Source organism: Bolinopsis microptera, chromosome 13 (genome assembly GCF_026151205.1).
Source record: "Bolinopsis microptera isolate Bmic1 chromosome 13, MBARI_Bmic_1.0, whole genome shotgun sequence".
Taxonomy (NCBI): domain Eukaryota; kingdom Metazoa; phylum Ctenophora; class Tentaculata; order Lobata; family Bolinopsidae; genus Bolinopsis; species Bolinopsis microptera.
In genome coordinates, this window is record NC_087084.1 from 1,326,295 (window position 1) to 1,344,432 (window position 18,138).

Genomic DNA, 18,138 nt, shown 5'->3' on the forward strand with positions numbered 1-18,138 from the left:
AAAAACACTTCATGAGATTCTTATTCATAGCAAACTCCCTCCTGTTGAAGAGCCAGCTGTAGAAGATCCAGGCCACGCCTCTCCAGACACAGCTGAGGATTCTGATTCTGGAGGTTGCTTCCCTTGTGCTAAGAAATGTGATCTCTGCAAAAACTTCCTGAAACCATCAACCACAATCGGCAGTTTCCACACCAACCAAGTATTCAGTATCAAAGGACGATTGGACTGTGATACCAAAAATGTTGTGTACATAGTTAATGATAATATTTGTAAGTTAAGTTATATAGGATGTACTTCAGACTCTTTAAAGGTTAGATTTAGGAACCATAAATCCCACATTAAAACTCAAAGAAGGACCTGTGAACTTTCCTGCCATTTTATAGATAATGAGATTTTGCACAATCTTGACCGTACAACCACTAAGTTGTTTACCAGTACTTTAAGTAAGGACATTAATGTTTCTATTATAGAGCAAGTCGACGTTGGGAATTTTGAGCAATGTGCCCAGGATAGACTAAGTATTTGTAAACAAAGGGAGAACTTTTGGCAAAACCAGCTTAAAACTTTAAAGCACTTTGGAGGGATGAACGTTAGAGAAGAAAGATGATTTTCTTCTTGCATATTTTATTTTCTCACCTCTACCACTCATTTGGGATTTCAACCCACCATAACTTGAATTGCTGAGTTACATAAATTTCTAAATTTTAAATTTCTTCTTTTTGATTGATTGATGGGTTGATATTTCGAATAAATTTACTAACATGTCTTTATATCAGGATGACTGTAAAGGTACATTTTACCGACATTTGAAGTCAAGGCGTTGTTTTACTGATAGTTGTGGCTAACTAATAATATACATATATACATATATATTCAGGGATAGACGCTTTGCCAGTCAATTGTAGCCTGTATTTAATTGTCCATAGATTCAAAAGTATAAAAGATACAGCCATTTCCGACCACAGGTCTTGAAAATAATTGTTTACACTTTAGTTTACATTGTATAAACAAATTATTTGACGTCATGAACACCCCTTGATGACGTCATCAAGTTAACCGTTTTTAAAACTTGATTTTTGACAAAGTAATAACTTTTAAAAATGATTTTACACCATTAAAAAGTAATTTTATTCAAAATCTGAGGAAATTTTCATCTTAGATAATTGTTCAAGCATTCTGAAAATCTACCGGAAAGTTTTTCTAGCTTGCTCCTTCATAAAGATATTCGTCATTGAAGTTTGTGCTTTTTTGAAGAATTATTTTATAAAAACGTCAATTTTGCGATTTAGTATTCTCTGGTGTTGGGCCATGCCTTGGGTTGTGGAGCTCAGTTCTGCTTCCTATAGATATAAATTGTGCATTAGGCTAGTTTTAAAGTTAAAAATCGAAAAGTTGCACACGTGGGGACACGCCCAAATTGATAGAAAATTGCTAAAATCACTGAAAATTGCTGTTTTCGTCATTTTCTGTCAACTTTAGAGTGCCGTTGTGATAACAGTTCTTCTTGAAATACTTTGAAACTTTGCATGCTTATCAAGCTATATATACAACAATTACATGCAAAATTTTACGGAGATTCAATATTGGATGCGCACGCAACGTCCGCTCAAAGTTTGCACGTGCGAAAGGTGAGAATTTTGCTCATTTGTGATTTCCAACAAATTCTGCTTTGCCACGACAGTTTAATGTCATTATAAATGAATTTAATGCCAACTTGAATGAGTATTAAGTGGCATATTCAGTCAGTGATCGACCGATATGCTTACCTAAACACAAGGAAATGTTTTTAAAGGAAAAATTTCGAAATTGTTGAAACTTCCTCCTTATTAATGAAGATATCAGTTTATATTTCGACTTTATAAAGTACCCTGACATTATAATCAAAAAGAGATGATATTTGACCAAAACCCATAATCATGGGTAGAGTGGACCGCTGCCAGTGTCTCTCTTTCCCAAACAAAAGGAAATGATATTAATTTGATTGACCGTTCTCAAATGCAAAATGATACCGAGAATGAAATCGGTCGCTCGCTTTTCCCATTCATTTACAATTGTAATAGATTAAGAAGAACTACCCAAAGGCAGCTGTACTCAGCAATAAAGATTCAATAAACTTCAGCTAATTCAATAAGTAATAACTACCACCCTTACCCCGAAATACTAGGTATCGACCCGAACGCAACCCAAAGAGATTTTTACAGCATTTGATTGATGTACCTAATCAATCGAAACTTATTACAATTCGTAAGCCGTGAATGAATGGGAAAAGCGAGCGACCGATTTCATTCTCGGTATCATTTTGCATTTGAGAACGGTCAATCAAATTAATATCATTTCCTTTTGTTTGGGAAAGAGAGACACTGGCAGCGGTCCACTCTACCCATGATTATGGGTTTTGGTCAAATTTATAATATACAATTTTTAAATGAAATAACACCTGAAGCTGTAAAGACCACCGTCGCAAGAATACACTTCTTTTAAATGATGTGAGATTGTGTAGGGGCCCGATACTGCAGAGAAGTCTGGAAGGGCTATTGGAATATCTTTGTTCCCTTCTGAGAAAAATATCATTGTAGTTGCAAACTTTGGTACACAATAAACCTGCATTTTATAAGAAATACAGGATGAGCCAGCTGTTTCTCAATTTATCATGCATTATTCTACTCTATTATCAATTTATTAGTGTTGCCACAGACCTTCTGTTAATTTGTCGGTGTAAGATTGAAGGTCGAATTAAGGAACCATACAACTTAAAAGTTTAAATGTCTTAAAACAATGTAAACTGAATCATAAGAAAAACAAACCATGATAGTGAAGGAATACACTCAATGGCTTGATGTCTCCAAGGACTGAAACTGAAAAGATTGCAGTCGACCTTTCAAAAACGGCTTTTACTTTGGAAATTGCTGCTTCAACTGACTTGACGGATATTACGTCGCATGTTTGCTGTTGACCAGAAAGGAAAATAACCGCTCTGTAATCTGAAACATAGACTTAAAAACTTCAAAATTAAAATGCATCTTTAATTATATTTTGATTTTAAACTATATTAGAGAGATGTTTTATCCAAAAATAAATTATGCATGTGTTTTATAAAGTGCAGCAGCATCAGCAACTCCAGACACCACGGTTAAACAATAACATGACACTAGTTTAACTAAAATATCGGGATTTCAAAATTATTGAAGAACCTATCAATATCATATTATAACCTGTAACATCGCTACTCGCCAATCTCTGAATGAGGAGTTTGGTAGACATCACACCTTTCTTATCAATTGGAGAGATAAGTGTACGGTACTGGTGATCCGATGGAAGACTTTCCCAATTCATTGACCGTCCATCTAGTAGTAATTATTAAAGTTTTATTAGATTAGCATTCTCTAAACTTCTTGAGTTACTTACTTGTACTTACTTTCTTGGGTTAAGTTTTGTTAAACTAAAACACAGCATTTAGTATAGCTAGAACTTAGTTCTACTCCCTTTAATAATTGATTTGTTTTTGATTTAGTTTTGTTTGTTATAAATGGTATAAAATTAAAATTTCTACTGAACTGAAATTTTTGTTTAACTGTAAACATTAAGTTTAAACTTGTTTTAACAATGACATCTTATCATTCAAAAAACATATAACTGTGAACACAATTACTTTTGTTAACTTAGATACAGCTTACTTACTTCTTTTCTGCCATGTGATCCTGACATCGGATACGTCTATGGCAGTGAAATATGTAGTCAAAATGGCTCGTCGTCCCTCCGTTGTCAGAACTGGTGTCATGGCAACGGCTTCACCTAATAGGATAAACATCGGGAGGTTAATTAAAATGTTTCAACGTTTCCCAGAAATATATTGACAATGTCTGTTTCATAGCACCTAAAAAATATTTTAAAAAAGATAAATAAATATTTTCAATTTCAAGAGAAAAGGCTTAATTTCACATAAAAATCAAAAAATTCATATTACTTAATGAACTTTCAGATAAACGTTTAGGAACAATGAAATGTTCCATAAAGATTATAACAACACTTGCCGATAAACGAGAATTTCTTGCTAAGAGATACTTGAACTGAATTCTGGATCCGGACGGAATAATCACAAGCACCATGTTGTGAAACTAAATCATCTTTTGAGCGTGCTGTCATAGAATCAGAACTGAAGATCATCAAATGAATAACCTACATGTTCTGCCATGCTTTCATTCTGTTGAATTTTTCAATAGGTTCAGGACCGATTGTTGAACTTTACATGATACTTTTAAAGAGGAATATGGTGCAAGATATCTTAAGATATTATAATAATGAGAGAGGATTATTTAAATGTGAACTCTCAAAAGAGGTTCTAACCTTAGAAGGAGAAAAACTTCAGTAAAGATTATCCCATCATCTACGATATCTAAACTCGTCGATGTACTAGCAGAATTCACCTGGTATGATAGATTGATAATTTAAATTCAGCCATGTATAAATTATGTACATTATGTGTACATTATGTATACATTCATGTATACATTTTTTGATCGTTAACCTAATTATATTTAGAAGTGTACTTACAACAATTGGGCATCAAATCGTGAAAGGCCAATAAATTGTGATGCTTATTTTTAATTTCTTAAAACGTATGTTCGATATCACAAATATTATTAATTTTCACTCACAAGAGAGCAATCCAAATTCCTTGACAGCGGTGCTGAAGGTGCGTGAGTTACAAAAGTCACCACAGCTCCTGTATCTGGAGTCAGGACTATCAAATCGATATCACTTTCAATCCTTATTTCGTTCAGATGACTTATTGGTGTATCGATGGTATGTCCTGAGATTGCAGAGGTTTGTGAGTTAAATCATATCTTAAATTGAAACATTTTTTTACTTTAAAAAAACGTTTTTGCTGTTTTAATTGCGCTGCACCAGGGCCATCAAGTGAAATAAATGACCACCCTTATGCTTTACTTCGCACAACCATGGCTTTATAGTTACGGCATATAACCGGCACTTAAAGGAAACCGAAGGATCAAGTCTAACGCCAGGCGACGGTTAAGGTGTAATACCACACTTTCCTCACCCGAAGCTTCACTGTATTGATCATTAACAGCTCCTCATTTAACCCTCACACACGTTTTCTCGAGCATTCGGCTGAGTAGACCGGGGGCTGCATAGGTCCAACGGAACCATTAACAGAGCGTCAACGACGCTCACCCCATGGCTAGCGGCACAGAAGGGAATCGAACCTGGGACCCTCATTTGAATGCGAGGCATTTCACAAGCAGGCAGGCAGGCAGACTAACGAACTGCGCCACATAGCCATTTTGATTATTTGATTATTTGGGGAGATTATTTGGGGAGACTATTATTTTCAATTAATAAAATAACCCAAGCCTGATAGAAAAATAACTCTTTTACCAGAACTATACTGTGCCCGACAGTAAAGAGATCCAGCAGCTGCACTGGAGTGAGTAACTTTGATTTTCCACTGGACTCTTGTTGTAGAATATACTTTTTCTGACATTTTAAAGATGACAACTTCATGGTGTTTATTGTAAGTAAAACCGGTGTTGCATACAACCTTGCTGTCCAGCATCCATCTGAAATTTTAAATTGTTCTAATATTTCTTTAGGCATTAAATTATTAGGGAAGTGAAATGTACAACACATTAATCTTCAAATTTTACGCGCAATAAAGTTCGCAAAAAACAAAAAATTGAGACCAATGATATAACAATAACTAACCGCAAATTATCCAAAATAGAAATGTTTAGGTTGAATGGTAGAGAACAGGTGACTACTGATTAATTCGTTAATTATATATAATTAACGAAATGAAGCTTACTGCTTGCTGCTTCTGTGTAAAAGTATATAATTAAAGAAATGAAGCTTACTGCTTGCTGCTTCTGTGTAAAAGCATATAATTAACGAAATGAAGCTTACTGCTTGCTGCTTCTGTGTAAAAGTATATAATTAAAGAAATGAAGCTTACTGCTTGCTACTTCGGTGTAAAAGTATATAATTCAGTTAAACAAAAACTAAGTTAAACAAAAATTCAATTTTATGCCATTTATTATATACAGAGTGAACAAGTTTACAATAAATCAATTTGATATTTAAAGGAATCCTAATTCAATGTGTAGTATGGTTTTCACTCTTTAAATAGATTAGATATAGGTTGACGGGGCAAAGGAGTGTGCGTGCTGTTCGCTATTGCTCACACCAAACGGCAACCTAGTAAATGTTTTGTATGGACACCGGTCTCCATCACGATACAAAATTAGGATTGTAGAATTTATTGTATAACTTTTAGTGCAGTGGAGGAAGCGGTGTGGTGCATTAATAGAGTGACAGCCTACTGATTTATAGTTGTTTTTAACTGAGCATAATGGGTATATTTTTGGACCTAAAGGCTTTACTATGGAAACTTTAAAATTGGTTCTTTTAATCATTTATTAAATATCACTTAAAAAATATATAAATCTGGAATCTGTTCACACTGTGAACCAGTCCTATAAAAAAACCTCTTAAATCAATATTTAAAACGTCTCAATAATGGAAATAGTCATACAATTAAGAAATTTACCAAATTCTTAATATCTACCTTAAGAGAAAAATACCTACCTAAGTCAATGTCTACCTGTAATACACTAAATATTAGGTTAAATACATAGGTGGTGGAGTCAGCACACATTTACCAAAATCAAAAATTGTTTAATAGGAGGAACCTGTGGGCCGAGAACACTGGATTAAATTTGTTGAAGGGTATTGTTTTCAAATGACAGCTGCATTATGTCATAATCGCTTGAAGTCCATGCTGAATCATTATAAGCATGTTGCAGCTTTAGAAGTGCCTTTTTCAGGCGACTTTTAGCAAGGCTAATCTTGTAGGAGTAGTCATAAAGCTTAAGTTTAGGTGCAATTGTGCTCCAAATTTTTGTGGATCTTGATATGAAGTCATTAGATGGGAGTTGTGAAATGAGAGTGGTTTCCTTTCTAGAAGATGGCTGATAATGCTGTTGCAGTGATGCTGGGCACCTTAATTTCAGTATTTTAAAAACTTCCATAAAAGTGTGATATGTATATGAATTTTTGAAAGCCAGGATGTTTTGTTGCTTGAAAAGTGGTTTACAGTGCTCTAGTTGAAAGAATGTATGGTCAAGTGCCTGGTTAATTAAAGAAATGGAGCTTACTGCTTGCTGCTTCTGTATAAAAGCAGCGCCAGGCCCCAACTGTATACACGTCCACAACGAGGCTGATTTTGGAGTACTTTGGGGTGTCAATAACATTCCTGTGAGTAAGATATTTTATAGTTTCTAGACTACAAATGTTGTCCAAATGAATTCATATAAAATCTAATCCACCTGTAAGATAAATAATTTCTACGTGTATCTTAGTACCACCTGCACAGAGCGGATCACGTTAGACGTACCTGCAAGTTTCGTCAAACACAGAGAGTCATTGTGCTTCCACCAAAAGTGTCCTTCAGCAATCGAAGAAAAGAAATGAGAAGACTTCAACTCGATAGTTGCTCCTTTGAAAGCTCTTATCACATTCATCGGTGTCAGAGACAAATCTGTTATATTATATTATTTGTATTAGCGAGTAAAACTATACTGGACATCTTACTTCATTTATATAGTCTGCAGCTGCATTTACCTAGTTGGTTTATTAGGCACGGTTACAATTTCTAAACTCATGAAAGCTTTTATAAAACAAATTCAGTCCTCTTCCAAAATATTAGCAGTCTAATTATTTGTTATTGAAATATTCTAGCACTATCAAAACATAAATCAACAAATGAAACTGTATTTAGCCGCTTCATTTCATTCATTCGATTGTATTGAATAATTCAAAATATTTAATTATTTTGTATATTAATTTTTTTGCTCATCCTGAAATTATTTAAAAAACGTTTAGTATGATAAGTTAGATTACCATTCACTTCAACTTTGGAGATGAAACTATACTCTTGACCAAGCGCGAAGACTATACAGGTGTACGAAGCATCTTCACTTAGAAACTCTAACCGCAAACTTGTGGATGTCGTGCTATTTTTTCAGTTTCCTTTCTAGTATCTGTAAGAATAATCATGTTTGCAATATAGTAGTAATACCAATAGTAATATTAAAGGGCACCAAACAGTTAAAAGGTTTCATCAAGTAACACAAAAACGTGAAATATAACCTTCAAATATAGTATTTTGGTGCGACCAAGCAACTGTCAATGTGTCAGTAGGAAAGATCACAGTGCACTTCAATACTGCTGGGTCTCCTGTTCTAACAAAATCATCGGTTGTGCTGAAATCAGAATAGAAATGTTTGGTAAATTTTTTTAAAAATGAGAGAACTATATGGTTCAAAATCAGGTTCTTTTAGTCTGCAAATTGTAGCCTAAGGTACAATATCGGATAAGCTTCCTGTGTCCTGTACTACACTAATTAATCAGTAACCTACCGAACTGTGAAGGTTTTGAGAGGCACCAAGGTATCATCATATTGATCTGTTTCTCCTACTGTAATCCTACATGTAAATAGTTGATCACCTAACAAAGTCACATTAGCTGAAAGGGTTATACTCGACTCCTTCATCCCATCCTTTAGTGCTCCGTCACTGATTAATTTAAGGAGTAAATAATCAAACAGTATCTGCATTTTTGCAACAAATTGTAAGGTATCAATTGATCTATGATCTGTAAATTTTAAATGTTTTATCGAATGGTTCAGTTATTGGTCTACTGAGATGATATAAAAGAAGACCTGACAGTGATATCAGAACTATCTGAATGATGACAGAATAATGTTCCTCCAGAGTCCACCCAATAAATATGTACAGAGTTAGAAGCTACTCCTTTTATTGAACAAGTCAGCGTTGTCGCAGTGCCTGCTGGCACATCATAGCTGTTCACGCTTACCTCTGAAATTTATACATCAAACATAAGTAAGTTGGTAGAATGTACAGTAATTTTTAAATTTCTACAATTTATAACCCGCGCATGATGTCATTTATTTGATATGAATTTTAGTTTGGCTGTAAGATATATTGCAGGATTACTGTTAGCGTTTAAAGAACATACCATTAACGTTTAGATTGACAGTGGTATCAGAGAAATTGGAATCAGATAAAGATCCAGAAGTGACTCTGCAAGTGTAGGCAGTATCGTCGTTCACAAGAGTTCCGTCTACGGCAAGAGTTGATGTCTGTGTCCCGTCGGAGTGACTTCCTTGGGTAGGAACGAGCTTATCGCCTGAAACTGGTCCTGTACTAGTTCGCCAGGTCACTGCTGCTGTTTCTGTTATGCCAGTGATGATACATGAAATCGTTGCGTAAGAGCCTTTCTTCACTTCTGTGTTAACTGACTCAACGTCTGAAGTGAGTTTTGGTACATTTACAAACTCTACAATTTATAACCGACGGATCATCAAAACAATTTCTTTAACTGATTTGAATGAAAATATGGAGATTGGAGGTGAGATAACATTTTATCCACGACCACAACTCAAAAAGTACATTGCAAGATTACTGTTAGCGTTTAAAGAACATACCATAAATGTTTAGATTGACAGTGGTATCAGAGAAGTTGGAATCGGGCAAAAATCCGGAAGTGACTCTGCAAGTGTAGGCAGTATCTTCGTTGACAAGAGTTCCGTATACAGCAAGAGTTGATGTCTGTGTCCCGTCAGAGTTACTTCCTTGGGTAGAGACGAGCTTATCGCCTGAAACTGGTCCTGTACTAGTTCGCCAGGTCACTGCTGCTGTTTCTGTTATGCCAGTGATGATACATGAAATCGTTGCGTAAGAGCCTTTCTTCACTTCTGTGTTAACTGACTCAACGTCTGAAGTGAGTTTTGGTACATTGACAAACTCTACAATTTAAAAATGAAGGATCATCAAAACAATTGCTTTAACTGATTTGAATGAGGATATGGAGATTGAAGGTGAGATAAATGTTTGTCCACGACCACAACTCAAAAAGTACATTGCAAGATTACTGTTAGCGATTAAAGAACATACCATAAAAGTTTAGATTGACAGTGGTATCAAAGAAGTTGGAATCGGGCAAAGATCCGGAAGTGACTCTGCAAGTGTAGGCAGTATCTTCGTTGACAAGAGTTCCGTCTACGGCAAGAGTTGATGTCTGTGTCCCGTCGGAGTGACTTCCTTGGGTAGGAACGAGCTTATCGCCTGAAACTGGTCCTGTACTAGTTCGCCAGGTCACTGCTACTGTTTCTGTTATGCCAGTGATGATACATGAAATCGTTGCGTAAGAGCCTGTCTTCACTTCTGTGTTAACTGACTCAACGTCTGAAGTGAGTTTTGGTACATTTACAAACTCTACAATTTATAAATGACGGATCATCAAAACAATTGCTTTAACTGATTTGAATGAGAATATGGAGATTGGAGGTGAGATAAAAGTTTGTCCACGACCACAACTCAAAAAGTACATTGCAAGATTACTGTTAGTGTTTAAACTTTTAAAGAACATACCATAAACGTTAAGATTGACAGTGGTATCAGAGAAGTTGGAATCGGGCAAAGATCCGGAAGTGACTCTGCAAGTGTAGGCAGTATCTTCGTTGACAAGAGTTCCATCTACGGCAAGAGTTGATGTCTGTGTCCCGTCGGAGTGACTTCCTTGGGTAGGGACGAGCTTATCGCCTGAAACTGGTCCTGTACTAGTTCGCCAGGTCACTGCTGCTGGGTCTGTTATGCCAGTGATGATACACGAAATCGTTGCGTAAGAGCCAATCTTCACTTCTGTGTTAACTGACTCAACGTCTGAAGTGAGTTTTGGCACATTTACAAACTCTACAATTTATAAATGACGGATCATCAAAACAATTTCTTAAACTGATTTGAATGAGAATATGGAGATTGGAAGTGAGATACAAATTTGTCCACGACCACAACTCAAAAAGTACATTGCAAGATTACTGTTAGCGTTTAAAGAACTTACCATAAACGTTTAGATTGACAGTGGTATCAGAGAAGTTGGAATCGGGCAAAGATCCGGAAGTGACTCTGCAAGTGTAGGCAGTATGTTCTTTGACAAGAGTTCCATCTACGGCAAGAGTTGATGTCTGTGTCCCGTCAGAGTGTCTTCCTTGGGTAGGGACGAGCTTATCGCCTAAAACTGGTCTTGTACTAGTTTGCCAGGTCAATGCTGCTGTTTCTGTTATGCCAGTGATGATACATGAAATCGTTGCGTAAGAGCCTTTCTTCACTTCTGTGTTAACTGACTCAACGTCTGAAGTGAGTTTTGGTACATTTACAAACTCTACAATTTATAAATGACGGATCATCAAAACAATTTCTTTAACTGATTTGAATAAGAATATGGAGATTGGAGGTGGAATAAAATTTTGTCCACGACCACAACTCAAAAAGTACATTGCAAGATTACTGTTAGCGTTTAAAGAACATACCATAAACGTTTAGATTGACAGTGGTATCAGAGAAGTTGGAATCGGGCAAAGATCCGGAAGTGACTCTGCAAGTGTAGGCAGTATCTTCGTTGACAAGAGTTCCATCTACGGCAAGAGTTGATGTCTGTGTCCCGTCAGAGTGTCTTCCTTGGGTAGGGACGAGCTTATCGCCTAAAACTGGTCCTGTACTAGTTCGCCAGGTCACTGCTGCTGTTTCTGTTATGCCAGTGATGATACATGAAATCGTTGCGTAAGAGCCTTTCTTCACTTCTGTGTTAACTGACTCAACGTCTGAAGTGAGTTTTGGTACATTTACAAACTCTACAATTTAAAAATGACGGATCATCAAAACAATTGCTTTAATTGATTTGAATAAGAATATGGAGATTGGAGGTGAAATAAAATTTTGTCCACGACCACAACTCAAAAAGTACATTGCAAGATTACTGTTAGCGTTTAAAGAACATACCATAAACGTTTAGATTGACAGTGGTATCAGAGAAGTTGGAATCGGGCAAAGATCCGGAAGTGACTCTGCAAGTGTAGGCAGTATGTTCGTTGACAAGAGTTCCATCTACGGCAAGAGTTGATGTCTGTGTCCCGTCAGAGTGTCTTCCTTGGGTAGGGACGAGCTTATCGCCTAAAACTGGTCTTGTACTAGTTTGCCAGGTCAATGCTGCTGTTTCTGTTATGCCAGTGATGATACATGAAATCGTTGCGTAAGAGCCTTTCTTCACTTCTGTGTTAACTGACTCAACGTCTGAAGTGAGTTTTGGTACAATTACAAACTCTACAATTTATAAATGACGGATCATCAAAACAATTTCTTTAACTGATTTGAATAAGAATATGGAGATTGGAGATGACATAAAATTTTGTCCACGACCACAACTCAAAAAGTACATTGCAAGATTACTGTTAGCGATTAAAGAACATACCATAAAAGTTTAGATTGACAGTGGTATCAAAGAAGTTGGAATCGGGCAAAGATCCGGAAGTGACTCTGCAAGTGTAGGCAGTATCTTCGTTGACAAGAGTTCCATCTACGGCAAGAGTTGATATCTGTGTCCCGTCGAAGTGACTTCCTTGGGTAGGGACGAGCTTATCGTCTGAAACTGGTCCTATACTAGTTCGCCAGGTCACTGCTGCTGTTTCTGTTATGCCAGTGATGATACATGAAATTGTTGCGTAAGAGCCTTTCTTCACTTCTGTGTTAACTGACTCAACGTCTGAAGTGAGTTTTGGTACATTTACAAACTCTACAATTTAAAAATGACGGATCATCAAAACAATTGCTTTAATTGATTTGAATAAGAATATGGAGATTGGAGGTGAAATAAAATTTTGTCCACGACCACAACTCAAAAAGTACATTGCAAGATTACTGTTAGCATTTAAAGAACATACCATAAACGTTTAGATTGACATTGGTATCAGAGAAGTTGGAATCGGGCAAAGATCCGGAAGTGACTTTGCAAGTGTAGGCAGTATCTTCGTTGACAAGAGTTCCATCTACGGCAAGAGTTGATATCTGTGTCCCGTCGAAGTGACTTCCTTGGGTAGGGACGAGCTTATCGTCTGAAACTGGTCCTATACTAGTTCGCCAGGTCACTGCTGCTGTTTCTGTTATGCCAGTGATGATACATGAAATTGTTGCGTAAGAGCCTTTCTTCACTTCTGTGTTAACTGACTCAACGTCTGAAGTGAGTTTTTGTACATTTACAAACTCTACAATTTAAAAATTACGGATCATCAAAACAATTGCTTTTATTGATTTGAATAAGAATAGTGAGATTGGAGGTGAAATAAAATTTTGTCCACGACCACAACTCAAAAAGTACATTGCAAGATTACTGTTAGCATTTAAAGAACATACCATAAACGTTTAGATTGACATTGGTATCAGAGAAGTTGGAATCGGGCAAAGATCCGGAAGTGACTCTGCAAGTGTAGGCAGTATCTTCGTTGACAAGAGTTCCGTCTACGGCAAGAGTTGATGTCTGTGTCCCGTCGGAGTGACTTCCTTGGGTAGGGACGAGCTTACCGCCTGAAACTGGTCCTGTACTAGTTCGCCAGGTCACTGCTACTGTTTCTGTTATGCCAGTGATGATACATGAAATCGTTGCGTAAGAGCCTTTCTTCACTTCTGTGTTAACTGACTCAACGTCTGAAGTGAGTTTTGGTACATTTACAAACTCTACAATTTATAAATGACGGATCATCAAAACAATTTCTTTAACTGATTTGAATAAGAATATGGAGATTGGAGATGACATAAAATTTTGTCCACGACCACAACTCAAAAAGTACATTGCAAGATTACTGTTAGCGTTTAAAGAACATACCATAAACGTTTAGATTGACAGTGGTATCAGAGAAGTTGGAATCGGGCAAAGATCCGGAAGTGACTCTGCAAGTGTAGGCAGTATCTTCGTTGACAAGAGTTCCGTCTACGGCAAGAGTTGATGTCTGTGTCCCGTCGGAGTGACTTCCTTGGGTAGGGACGAGCTTATCGCCTGAAACTGGTCCTGTACTAGTTCGCCAGGTCACTGCTGCTGTTTCTGTTATGCCAGTGATGATACACGAAATCGTTGCGTAAGAGCCTATTTTCACTTCTGTGTTAACTGACTCAACGTCTGAAGTGAGTTTTGGTACAATTACAAACTCTACAATTTATAAATGACGGATCATCAAAACAATTTCTTTAACTGATTTGAATGAGAATATGGAGATTGGAGGTGAGATAAAATTTTGTCCACGACCACAACTCAAAAAGTACATTGCAAGATTACTATTTGCGTTTAAAGAACATACCATAAACGTTTAGATTGACAGTGGTATCAGAGAAGTTTGAATCGGGCAAAGATCCGGAAGTGACTCTGCAAGTGTAGGCAGTATCTTCGTTGACAAGAGTTCCGTCTACGGCAAGAGTTGATGTCTGTGTCCCATCAGAGTTACTTCCTTGGGTTGGGATTTGCTTATCGCCTGAAACTGGTTCTGTACTTGTTCGCCAGGTCACAGTTGCTGTGTCTGTTATGCCAGTGATGATACACGAAATTGTTGCGTAAGAGCCTTTTTTCACTTCTATGTTAACTGACTCAACTTCTGAAGTGAGGTTATTTGAACGATTCAATGAAAGGTTGCATTAGCGTTAAAAATCGAAGATTTTTAATTGTTTTCTGAACAATTTGTAGTCTAAATGCTAATTAAATTAATTTCAACCCAATAATATTGGGTGCTCTGCTGCATGCGATCGAATGACAAATTGACACGCGAGTGCAGACGGTTTTTGATATGTCAAGAATTTAGATAACTGACCATGGTGCTAAAATCAAATATAATGTAATTGATGCAATCAATTGATAATTTACTTGTAACTGGCGGACACCCAGAATTAACTTTTCTCACGTTACCAGTTCTGGGCTGACTTAGAATACTTTCCCAGGTGATGAACCGGACATTATCGAACTTCTTTTCCACTTCAGAACATCTGCCACCCTGATACAGCTCTGCAACTTCTGTCCTGCTTAGTTCCTTTCCAAATATATTCAACTTCATCAGCTGTCCTCCGAATATTTCAGATTCACTTGGGCCGCTGTCTCCACTATCATGTCCCAGAAGGATGTAGCCCCCCTCTTCTAATGGAGTATTGCCAACTCTCATTGACCCAACCATAGTTCCGTTGTAGTATACCTTTAGTAATGCAGAGCTTGTGGACCAGCTCTGGCATTGGTGGGTCCATGTGTTCAGCGGCACCGAAACAGACACACCGTGACAGTTGCCGTGAATGTAGTTATAGCTTCCAGCGTCAGAGATGAGGATTTCGTATCCATGAGTACTTGTTGTGTAGGTTATCCAGGATCTGGCTGTCCCAGTCTGCTGTTTCTTAACCCATGAGCATACAGTCAGAGCGTATTTTACATTACTCACATCAGGGTAGAATCTAACGTAATCACCGAATGTGATGCCGAATTGGAGTGATTGAGCTGCTACAGTGGGCTGGACCATTTGTAGGAATCCGAATAGTAGGATTGGTAAAGGGTGCCGGAACATGATTAATTTTGAACCTCAGTTGTTTTGCGGGTATCAAACTGTGCAAGTTGCATCACATCTTAACCTTGTTTAATGAAGTTCTTAACATATAGTTCTGGTAAAAATGAAAGTGATAAGTTGCATAAACAAATATATGTAACTGTAAATTATTATTAAATATAATAAATTTATAATTAGTCCTCGCATGATGAACTATGTGGTTTGCTGGAAGTACATCAGTGACCGGGTATGCTATGTCGATATTTGCATCCCCTCACGTAGCGGTACACCCCTACGTTGCAGGGTGATCAATGCCTACTGTCCACATCAGGGGCTAGTCCGTAAAAATCCAGTTGTTTTGGATAACTTTTACGGGCAGCTAAGAGAGGCCAAGAATGTACCCTCTAATGTGGAGTTGCAATTTCTGGGTGACTTTAATTCAAAACTGGGTAAATTATCCCCTTCTGATATTGAACAGGGTTTTGGTAGATATATGGGGAAATACGGAATGGGAGTATAAGGAACGAAAATGGTTCTAGATTACTGGATTTTATCTCAGAAAATAATCTGTTTGCTGTGAACACTAGTTTTATACAATCTAGCAGACGTGTTACATCATTTACTGGTTGGCGGAAGGATTGGTCGGCTGGTCGGTACAGTAAGAAGACACTGCCTGTATACTCTCAAATAGATTACATACTATGCCGAAATAGATCTAAGTGTCTTTTGACTCAATCAAGAACTTATGCTGGTACTAAAACATTTTCAGATCATAGACTTGTCATTGCTCGCATCAATTTCAGCAACATTCATCTTTGTTTCAAACCTAAACAACGTCGTGTTCCTTCTTATAATATATCAGAACTTGTAAGCTACAAAGATATGCAACATGAATATCACTTGGCCCTTGAAGGCAAGTTCTCAAATTTTGTGACCAGCAACGATCCAAATGCCGACCTTCAAAATCTTATGTCTCATATTCGTGATGCTGCCAATGTTTCCATCGGCCCAAAACCTAAAGCTCGCTTGAAACATCACAGCAGTGATGACACTCTCAAAGAGCTTGTTGAAAAGCGTCACGATCTCCGACAGCTACTTAACAATAATCAATCTCTTGATCGAACTACATTGAGGTCATCCATCAACCACCTCACTAATAGTATCCAGAAAAGATTAGTTGAAGTGAGGTCTGCTCAAGCTGATCAGACCTATAGTGATATTACTAACACAAACGATCCAAGGAAAATGTTTGAAGCAGTAAGACATCTTCAGAAAAGTAAACCACCTAATAACTCGATTGGTGTTCATGATGAAAATGGCTGTTTGATTGCATCTGACGACATGAAAGCTTCTGTTGTTAGAGACTATCTCGAAAAACAGCTGACTCGCAATGAGTAACCTCTCGAGCCTTTTGAGGGTCTACCACGTGCTCTCAATGTCCCTTTTATTGGAGTTGAAATACATGCAGCCACCTCTAGCCTGAAAAATGGGACTATGGGAGGGCAAATGGTCCCGATGGAACACCCAACGAGCTAATTAAGTACTCTAATAGTACAGTCCATGAACATTATGCTGGAATCATCAACAGTTGTTTCGAGACACATACTTTCCCCATTTCCATTTGAGAGGCTACTATAACACCATTACAGAAGCCAAAAAACCTATTGGTCCTCTGAAGAATTTACGTCCACTCACCTTGTCCAATGCAGCCAGAAAAATTCTGTCTATGGCTACTCTTAAAAGGATAGAAGAAAAAGTGAACGCCTTCACTGGTCCATGGCAGTGTGCATATAAACGCGCTCGTTCTTGTGCTGATATTGTTTGGTGTCAGCGAGTTCTACTGTCGGTTGTCCAAAGGAAGAAATGGGAGTATCATCGCATGGGCATTGATATGTCTAGTGCGTTTGACACGATCAAACGCACTACGATTCTTGAACTCCTGAAACTGTGTGGCTGTACTGAGGATGAGCTGAGGATTGTCCGGTTGTTGTTGTCCAACACAAAGCTACGGGTCCAACACAAAGCTACGGGTGAAGGTAAATGGAGTTCTTTCAGCTGAGTTTTTAAGTCTCCTTGGAGCTTTCCAAGGTGACTGTCTATCCGGCTGTCTGTTCACCCTTGTCTTGGCTGGTGCTTTGAATGAACTTAGATGGACTATAACAATCAGTTTAGATAGGCCGATCCCCCCGATTACTATTGCTGGCCTTCCACTTGACACTGAATATGCTGATGATGTTGACTTCAATGATGAAGAGGAAGACAACTTGAGAGCTATTTTGCCCCAGGCAACAGCTATACTCGAGAAATGGAACCTCTTTGTCAATGAAGACAAAACGGACTTCACTCATGTTTATTTAGCTAGTACGGGTGAAGTCGACAGTGATGGAAAATTAGTGTCGGGGAATGAAGCATGGAGGAAAAGTATCACTCTAGGGTCCGTCTTGTGTAGCAAAGCTGATATTCAGCGTCGCATAAACCTGGGATATGCTGCCTTTAACAATTACAAGAAGGCCTGGAATGATAAACTGCCTCTAAACAAACGTCTAATTCTGTATAATGCTTTAGTCGTATCGGTTCTTATGTACAACTCATCCTGTTGGGCCGTCCCCAAAATATTCCTTGAAAAAATAGATGTTGTTCACCGCAGACATCTTCGCACTATTTTGAATATAAAGTACCCAGGAGTCATCTCCAACAAA

At 37.6% G+C, this 18,138-nt stretch overlaps 1 protein-coding gene across 1 annotated transcript; it reads right to left on the bottom strand.

Moving 5' to 3' along the window:
- Positions 1 to 3,223: 3,223 nt before the first annotated feature.
- Positions 3,224 to 15,460, bottom strand: LOC134825431 (serine-rich adhesin for platelets-like). The gene is made up of 16 exons (XM_063837607.1): positions 14,779 to 15,460; positions 14,222 to 14,512; positions 13,753 to 14,043; positions 13,284 to 13,574; positions 12,815 to 13,105; positions 12,346 to 12,636; positions 11,877 to 12,167; positions 11,408 to 11,698; positions 10,939 to 11,229; positions 10,470 to 10,760; positions 9,993 to 10,283; positions 9,524 to 9,814; positions 9,055 to 9,345; positions 7,412 to 7,555; positions 3,679 to 3,792; positions 3,224 to 3,237 (listed from the first exon to the last, which is right to left on the bottom strand). Exons 1-16 carry the CDS (start codon positions 15,458 to 15,460, stop codon positions 3,224 to 3,226), a joined length of 4,446 nt encoding a protein of 1,481 aa, XP_063693677.1.
- Positions 15,461 to 18,138: the final 2,678 nt, after the last annotated feature.